At 39.5% G+C, this 9,404-nt stretch overlaps 1 protein-coding gene across 2 annotated transcripts in view; it reads right to left on the bottom strand.

Moving 5' to 3' along the window:
• Window positions 1–6,141: 6,141 nt before the first annotated feature.
• CHRM2 (cholinergic receptor muscarinic 2) overlaps window positions 6,142–9,404 on the bottom strand; it is a 103,146-nt gene continuing 99,883 nt past the window's right edge. For both annotated transcript variants that reach the window (XM_026868551.1, XM_026868550.1), the window contains one exon: window positions 6,142–7,448. In XM_026868551.1, coding sequence (XP_026724352.1) covers window positions 7,424–7,448 — 25 coding nt within the window. In that variant the 3' untranslated portion in view covers window positions 6,142–7,423. The remainder of the gene's footprint in view (window positions 7,449–9,404) is intronic.

Below are 9,404 nucleotides of genomic sequence, written 5' to 3'. Positions count from 1 at the left end.
AGAAATTAAAGATAAAATAATAGCCTTCCTTACCTAAATAAGTTCTACATTTTCATCTAGGTTCTTCCTTTATGTCCTTTGCTTTGAGGCAGCAGTAGCCACCACCATTAACATATTTTGTCATCAACAGTTTGTGATCACTTTTAGCCACTGTGGAGCTAGAGATGATTTCAAGTCAATGACCTAGAGATGAGAGGTACTTTATCTCATTAGAAAATAATCAGCACTATCTGGGCCCCTGAGGAATTACTGCTTCATGATGAGACCTGTAACCTAATGGAAAATAAGACCCTTGGAGGAGGTAACTTTAAACCGTAGGCAAAAGGCAATACAGTAGTAGGCTGTGCAACTGAAATTAATTTAAACCAGAGTCTCAGGGCTTCTCCTGACAAATGAACAACCAAAGGTGGATTTTTTTTAATTTTTTTTTATTCAGTATATTCATTGCTTATCCATCACAGTCACAACCTAAGTGGCCAGCATAACAGCAGGAGCAGTGGTTTGTGTGGAATTGTATCTAGATCTGTTATTTTTTGTCCTTTCTGCACAAAAGAGAGGGAAGTGAGGATGGAAATGGAAAAAATGTATGGAAACTTGTGCACGTCCCTTCCTTGCCCTTTGGGCCTTTGCAATCAGATTAGCAGCTTCCTTTGTAATGCTTCTCTCATTTCAGGTTAGTATTCATATGTGGTAATGTTATTGCAAAGTGACTTTCCTAGCACTTCGGTAAGATGCATGCTAATAGGGAGTGATGGACAGGAGCTAACGTGATGGAGATGTCAGACAGTGTTAGCAGAGCAGTGCTGCTCTGTTCTTTCAAGCTTGTGCTGCACCAAGCTGGAGTTCTTTGCCATATTTATTTGTTCATTTCAAATGAAGAGCCTTAGTAGGGGATGAGGAGGGTAGCTCCACGCCAGCCATGACCACTGCAGTTAGAGCAGGGAAAGACTATTCTCCTATGCCCTTGGGAAACTTATCTAAAAGGTGACTCTGCTGCCTTCATGGACATGCAAAACTGGACATCACAGCATCAGCATTAGCTGCTATATGAACCAAATGTTCTCCCAGAGGGATAAAGAAACTTCTGGATGCAGAGAAAAGGCATAAGAACCAATTCATTTTGTTTTCTTCCTCCATGCAGTTTGAAACTTTACATAACGGATTTCTCTCCTTTCCTTGCATCTCTACTTTTGATCTCATCCTTCGCACAATTCATGTCAGAAGGAGTAAATCGGAGATTGTGACTCAGACTGTGAGCACAAGCAACTAATTAATCATTAAGCAGTATTTTTTTTCCCCAGCATAATACCAGTTACTACAGTTATTGGTACAGCTGCCTCTATAAAATATAACAAAGACTGAAACCCTGGGGTGGTGCACACCTGAGGTGGGAAGAATCTCATTTAACTGTAGCTGTTCAAAAGAAGGTCTAAACTAGTCCCCCTGGCTCTCCCTACCATCAGTACAGGCAGAAACAACTGTATCCAAATAGGCCTTCAATCCACTTAAATAAGGATTCTGCTCTAGAGAAAATTGTATCTCTACATTGCCCCTAAGAGGGTGTCCTATTTTTTACAGATGAAGTGTGACATGCCTCATCATTTCTTGCTGTGGCTTCATAGTTCTTTGCAAACACCGTCAACTTTCACTTTTCATCCCTTTCTGTTCTGAACTGTGTCTGCCCAGGGATTTTTATCTTCTAAAATATATATTATTTTAAATATATATATATATATAATCTTTTAAAATATATATTCCTTCCTTTTATAAATACTTCCCATTTGCAGTGTCCAAAGTATTAGATTAACACTTATATAAGTGTTCATAAAAAAACATAATCATGCTGATTGTCTGCTTTGGAGTATGACACAAGCATGCTCAGAACAAAAACCATGGTAATTTCTGTTCCCTGTGAAGCGATATGGAAATCTGCTTATGCTTGTTTTAGTATGGTGCATCTCTCTGATGTCCTCTGGTCAAGGCTGTGCATAGTCTAACAGCCTTTCCCTGGCCCGTGCAAATTTACAATGAAGGTGTTTGTGTAACAGCGGTCAGCTGGCTTTCTCACCATATCTATTTGTAGCTCTGTTTTATGTAGTTTCTCCAGGGGCTGCCTAAGCAGGACTGATTCCAGTGCACTCACTTAACACATAGCCCTCCCCAACACCCTGTGCTTGGTCGCCCAAAATATCCCCTTAGACAAGCGGGCAATGTGGGAAAACAAGGTTTGGAGAGGACTTCAGATCAATGTGGAGACAGATCTGTTGCAAGCACATGCCTGAGGTATTTTCACTAGTAAATGGCTCCAGACCACTGTGCATAGGCACTGTTGTAGGCCCAGTGATGGCAGATCAGGGCTCTTGTGTCCCCTGCATGAGTGAAACTTGTAATGGGCAGTTGAACGAGAGGACTTTTTCCTGTTCCCCCCCAAACTCTTGGTGAACAGTTAATCTCTGATGAGTTTTATGCCTTCTTTCCTTCCACCCAGGTAAAACTGGATAAGCCGGTATACATTGAAAATCCTTTTCATTTTTCATATTGATTGCTTTGGTATTTAAGCTTTCTCAATAAAAGACATTTGAAGCAAAAAATGAATTTTATAAAAAAAATGTGATGACAGTCCCTTAAGACAAGTTTGATTTTTTTTCTTAGAACATTTCAAACCCAGTCAATCCATTGAAATTGACCTCTCTACCAAAAAAAAAAAAAAAAAAAAAAAAAAAAAAAAAAAAAAGGAAAAAAATTTCATTGGAAAGTTCCCAACCAACCCCATTATTTTGTAAATGTCTTCTCAGCATGAGGTGAAAGCCACCAAACAGAAGACATTCTCTCCCTTGTATAAAATTATGGGGTTTTTTTTCCCATATGTATAATAGAAAACATACCAATTAAAACTATTGAAAACTTTTGGTTTCATTGTTTTGTTGTTTTTTTTTTTTTTATTTTAGGAAGACAGAATAACAAAATCTGGGATTTAATGTACATATTTGAAATATCTCATTTATATTTTCTATGGAACATCCTCTATTTTAACATCTAAACATGTGTACACTGAATTCTGCTCTCATTCTTGTCAGTTGGCAACTGACAGGAAAGTTGAAGCCTAACCCTCCTGCTGTGACACATTCAATCGTTGGCAGTAGCTTAGCCCTTGTTGCACAAAATGACATCTTGACCAGATGACCCATGGATATCTTAATTTGTGCCAAAGTATCTGACTTTTACAGAGGAAAGTTCTTGCTCCTTTGGGCCACTGACACTTCTTAGTCTTCCCATCTGTAAGGGGAGCTGAGCTTTATCTTGTGTGCTGGAGGAATTTAACTGTTTTGACCTTGCTCCCTATTGCTGTTTAGGCTGGAGTTTTAGCAGGAAGAATTTTACCATGTCCCAGATCCATTGTGCCCATACTCCTAGCAAATTATTTGGTGCAGCTGCCACCAGTAATGCTTCCATTTAGGAATATTACTTCTGTGCCATATGGATCTTATCACCCTTATTCAGCCCTGCTCCTGAGTATTTTTCAACTGCAGGCAAAATCATATTTATTATGTTGCGAGTCAAGGAAAGCCTTTGGTCTCTAAACTTAAATGAATTAACTCAGGAGTTTTTTGAGACACTTCTCCTTGCCTCCTTCCCTCCTACATGCTTCACATTTTTAAGCTCAAGTCTTTGCTTTCATAGTGATTTATTCAGCACCTTTAGCAAGCTGTTAGTGACAGAGTGAAACCTGGAGAGCTAGCTGAGACAATTCAGACAGGAGAAGAAAGGGACAGGGGGAGAGAGGAAGGAGCAAAGGAGGGCAGGAGGAAGTGGGAGAAGACGAAGCAAAGATTGAAGGCAGAAGGAAAGGGGTATTTTTGTCTCTCCATTTCTTTGTTATCATTTTTGCTGGTTTTATTATTCTCCCTGGTTCTGTGTGTTGGTAGAAAGGAAGTTGACAAGCTCTGTTGAGAAGAAGGTGGCAAAGTCCATTTTCTCATGCTGTCAAGTAGGTTCCCATGTCTAGAGGTGCATACAATGGTTGGCGAAAGGCCAGAAACAGAGTTAATGAATTTATGAAATAGCAGCATTTCTCTGTATTGATTTTCCCAGGCTGTTCCCAGAACTTGAGGAGAAGTAGGTAGTTACACTTTACAATTTTTTGCTAATAAAAGCCCTTGGAGGGGAGCACTTAGAGACACTTCTGGTCTGGGGGACATTGCCTAAAGATGTCTCTGCAGAGGGGAGAGGATGAATACTGTTAGATATACATTAACTGTAAATATTACCAGCTGTACATGGAGGTTGGAGTGATAATCTTTATTCTACTCTTTTGAAGAAAGCAAGTCTAGTGATGAAACTATAAATCCAAGTGAATGGCTTAGGCAGGGAGATGAGTACATGGCAACAGCCATGTCCCTTTTTCCCTGTGTGCAATCAGCTATGGCAACTAAGTGTTCAAAACTAGGTGTGGTCAGTGAAAGGTGCTTAAAAATCCTCTGGGAAAACAAAAATTTAGCTTCAGTGATCTGATTTTCCAGGTACCCTTAGTTGTAAGCTTTCTGTAATGTTAAGTGAACTTAAACACATGTACAAATAAAAAAAAATGTACATGCTGGAAAAAGGGTTTTTTTTTGACTTTGCTTTCAAAAATGTATAGAGTAGGGGATTAAGTCTTGACTGCTGTGTTTCAGACAAGATTGGCAACTCCACCCATTTGGAAGTTAACCCTTATATTTGCAGAAACCTCTTTCATCTGTTAAAACTCTCACGGTTGGTACCTTGAGGCTCCCCCTTAAGATGTATGTTGGCAATTATAGTATGGTGCAGTGTGTATGTGAGAGACTTATTTGGAATGTAGCAGTATACTGACAATTTGAGTTATGCATATAGTCTGTGATGTGACAGTTAGCATCGTGGGGTCTGAAGGCAGTAATCTGTTCTTTGAGGAGAAGAGATAAATCAGAAATAAGTAGACTGTGACTTAGGAAAACAGAGTTCAGGTATGTATTTGTGTCTCTATTGTGATCTTGACAAGTGTCTTTGTCAGGATCTACCTGTGAAAGAGATGTAATAGTATTTTCCTACCTTACATCCTATCAGTAGAGTTTATGTTTTGCAGAGTGCAAGGGACTTAAATAGAGGGCAAGCAAAGGAATGTATTCAAACACATAAATTTAGCTGATTGTTTTGAGAAAAAAAGCAGATGAAATAGTGTCTTTTCTGGCTTTCATTGGGGAAATCTTATGGACAGGAAGGTGGTGAAATGGCTGAAGGTGAGCTTGGACTGAAGAAACAGCAGAGCAAATGGCAGTGGTAGGAAGCCGTAGACAGAGAGAATGAAAATAGGTGTAAAGTCCTGAAAAGGTGGAAACAGTGGAAATCCTCAAATATTAACACAGAAATAATTTATAAAGATGATGTCAATATACACCACCTTATTCTTTCCATTCTGCAGCAGCTGGGCTGAAGTATCCTGATCCTGATCCTGATCCTGACAGCTGATGCCCAGGAGACCCAATCTTCAATCACTTGTCAAATTGCTAGACCAAAAGCCAGATTTACCTGGGCAGGGATAGTCCCCAGTCACTACCACTGGCTTCCTCTGCTGCATCTGAGCCCTGTCTGCTCCTGAAGTGGTGATGAGGCAGCATCCTCAGTCCCTGAGGAGCTGAAGATATACAACCTATGTTCTTTATTCCTACTCCTATATGCTTTCTAGGTATACCATGCAGCTAGGTTTGCATTCATAAGGCAAAGGGGGCTCAAAATACATTTAGTTGTTAGTGGTGCCATTTCCCCCCATAATTAACTAAAATTTTATTTTGCTTTGATGTAACAGGGTGGCTACAAAAGAGTCTTGCAAATTCCCTTGTTAACGCTTGGATGATAGAAATATATGGAAGAATGTCTTATTGGAGGCCCTTGCCATGTTGCTGAAGGGACCTTACAGTTAAAGGTGAAATCTGACAGAATTTTTCTCATAATTACTGCAGACAGTCTCACAGCCCTGTGGTTACTGTAAGGAAACTATTTTTCTCCACTTATTATCCTAGTTAAACATTTCATGGGGTAGTGCACTTAGTAAAAAAAAAATAAAATATCAACCAGACATATCACATACAAAAACATTTTTATTATTGTTATAATTTGTTATTTAATGCAATGCTTTAACTAGGAATACAACTCAGCAGAAGTACATACACATATATTGCATGTAATTTTAGTTGTGTATTCAAGATATTTCAAACCCTCATCATCTCAGTCCTTCACGAGTTGCTCTGGTGAAGCACCTTCTTCCTTATCCTGCATATCATTTTTAAATGTTGCTGAATAACACAGACATTTTTCTTCCAAATGAAGCACAACATTGCATCCAAATTCCCAGTTAATATTACTTTATCAAACTTTGCTTTCACTGTATGAATGTTGTGTATAATATGTATATATCTATACAGCATATATAAATATATATCTATAATGTATATATAATCAAGTGGGTCAGCTTTACACAGCTAACCATAAACTTGTGCTTATTTTAATTTATATGAGATCAAATGTACGGCATCAAGACTTTGACCAGTCCCCAACTTGTAAGATCCTCAGTTCCCAGTGTTACCATATGATTTTGGATATCGCATACATGTAATGTATTCTTTTCCTTCTTGCAGTAATATTTTATTTTTAAGAAAAGAATGCAGTTGTTTTTTTTTTATATAAATGAATAACAGGGTTTCCATAATCTTAAATTAAAAAAGTCTCAAGAAGAGCTTCTTCCTCATATGTAGAGCTTGAAGAGTAATTGGACATTCATTGTAGATATATTTACATTATAGCCTTATCTGGATAGTATTACACATAATGTATTATTTTTTACACAGTCAAGATACAGTGTTGGTCATGTTAAAACACACTATCTAAAGGTATTTACAAATTGCTAGGTTCTAAGTTACCAACCACCTCTGCAAAGTGGCACCAGAAATAAGGGATAAGATATAAGAATATCTGTTTATTGGCAACCATGACACTCTCACCAGTGTTTTTATTATTATTACTGCCACTGCTACCACGATGTGCTTCAGAGAAGGGCTGTCTTTGGGGTGAAGATCTAAAGGTCTAGAGACAGAGCCTCCAGTGGCGGCAGAAATCCAACTCCCCCCTCCCCGCAGCCTACGTGAGTAGGGGGAGTGGAAAAGCAATACAATGTGACCTGTCTGTCCCTTTGCAAGTTAGGGCACACCAAGCTTGTTCCCCAGTGCTTTCTTCCGTGCTCTCAAGTCAGTCAGTCCATCCAAACATTAAACACCCAGTGAAATCCTTCCTTCCAAAGGTCACTGTGATTGTACAGCCTCACATACCACCCACAGCTGCTTCTCCCAGAGAGTCAGAGCACTTTGGGACATCTCAAAGAATATAGTTTGTGTGTGCTTCTTGGCAAGTATGGTCAAAAAACCCAACCCAACAACTCACTATAAAAAGATGAAAAAGTTTAGTTAGCTAATGGCACTTTTCAGGTTATACAGAGCTTTGGAAGGCAAAAGTACACCAAAATTTGTTTCCCTTTATTTAGTTAATATGGCAATGAAACACCTATAACAAATCTACCCAGTATCCTGAATTACAAGGCCTGGAAGAACTGATATGCTCATGTAACCCACTAGTTCCACAATGTACCAAAAGAGGCCATAGCAAAAGGAGAGAAGTACAAATATAGGAGAAATAATTGCATTGGTTGTGGTAAATGATTCATGACCAACTCAGCCTTGCTATAATTACATTCTTAGGCTTGGCTTCTCAGTGAATACTCTGTTAGTAAGCAGAGGAATGAAAAGGGTTTCAAGGGAAGGGAGGGCTGCCTTATTATTTCACAGGGCATAACATTAATCCATGCATGTTTCAGCATGATATTCTATTGCAAGAATATTCACTCTTTGTCATTATCCACCGTTGTTTCTAATATAGTGATGACAAAACTGGGGAAGAAGAGAATTGATTTGGCTTTGTTTCACGTGAGGGTTTTTTTTTTACTTCCAATTTAAAACCCATGCAGAAAGGATTCATGGAACTCCTCACTCCACAGAGTGATTTGGGCTTCAGTAGAGGGGGATTTGCATGCTAGGGAAGGCAGTATTTTGGTGGGGTTAAAGAGTTTGAATACCAGCATTCACAGTGCCTGAAAGGCAAGAGAAACTGCACACCTGTAGCTGAAACACAGGCAACATAATTGTTGAAGTGAGAAAGGAGGAAAGCTTATTGTCAAGACTGTGATAGAAGATATAAGATAGACAGAGAAATGAGAAAAGAAGCCTCAGCAAATTAAGGACCATCTCTCAGCTTCCTTCAGGGAAAGATTTTCTATAAATTAAAAAAATAAATCTTTTCTTAAAAGTCTAGAGTGTTTCATGATACAAAGTACAATAAAAATGATATTGTGTAGAAATCACACCCCTAGCAAGTGTCTCCAGACACATTATGTGAACAATCTGTAGACCTAGGTGTGAAAAAAAGCTGCTTCTTTTTAGCTTCTCAATTTCTACCACTTGCACTGCTCTCAGCTGAGAGTACTGAGCCATCATGGAGGAGATCTTTAAAAATCTCAAAAGCTATTATAAATGCCAGACCCACTCTGTCAGCAAACACCCCCCACTGCCCCAGAACCAGAATTTGTTTTTCTGACGTTTCTTTCCTAAGACTTCAGCTTCACACAAGAAGGACCCTGATTTTTCAAAAAATAAATATTTTTAGGAATTATTGTAAGGGGAGTGAAGGAAAACAAATACCAGCAGCACTCTTCCTCCCCTGAAGCTGCATCACACTAGCTTTGCAGCATGATGCATGTGAGGATGCTTTACTTTTGGTTCTGCAAAGCCAGTACCAGGATTAATTTTGGGTAACAGAAGTGGCAAGGAAAGTTGCTTCCAGCTGAGGTGAAAAATTCAAAGTGTGCCACCTCAGCACCACAGGAGAAACCAGGAGCTGTATCCCCAGGCAACACTGGGGCAGCCGTCGCATCCATAGGAATGAAGAACAGGGATCAAAATAAGTCAAAACAGGGGAAGGGGACAGTGAGTTTACAAGCAAACCCCACCGCAAAATGGACACATGGATGCATGCAAATCCATCAGGAGATGAAACAAACAAAAAATGTCCATTCCCTCTTGCCCCTGTTCCAGCTGGGCCAGCCAGGAGCAGCTGGGTCACCCCAAGGATTTCCTCACTGTTACGTGGGCTGTTGTCACCACAGCCGCACTTGCTAAGGATGCCTCCTCTTGTGAATATGTTTTCCTCCACCAGAAGAACATAAACCAGAAGGCTGGTAGATTTAACACTTGCTTTTGTCTCTTTCATGCTTTGCAGATGCCAAACAACTGATCCCTGGGGTCCATTTGAGCACTCTTATCCCCATGAGCAGGAGGGAGGGAGGG

This window comes from Athene cunicularia (assembly GCF_003259725.1).
Source record: "Athene cunicularia isolate RWA chromosome 1 unlocalized genomic scaffold, athCun1 chr1_part2, whole genome shotgun sequence".
Lineage (NCBI taxonomy): Eukaryota > Metazoa > Chordata > Aves > Strigiformes > Strigidae > Athene > Athene cunicularia.
The sequence above is the reverse complement of the archived record's forward strand: the minus strand, read 5'-3'. Positions and strand labels throughout refer to the sequence as shown.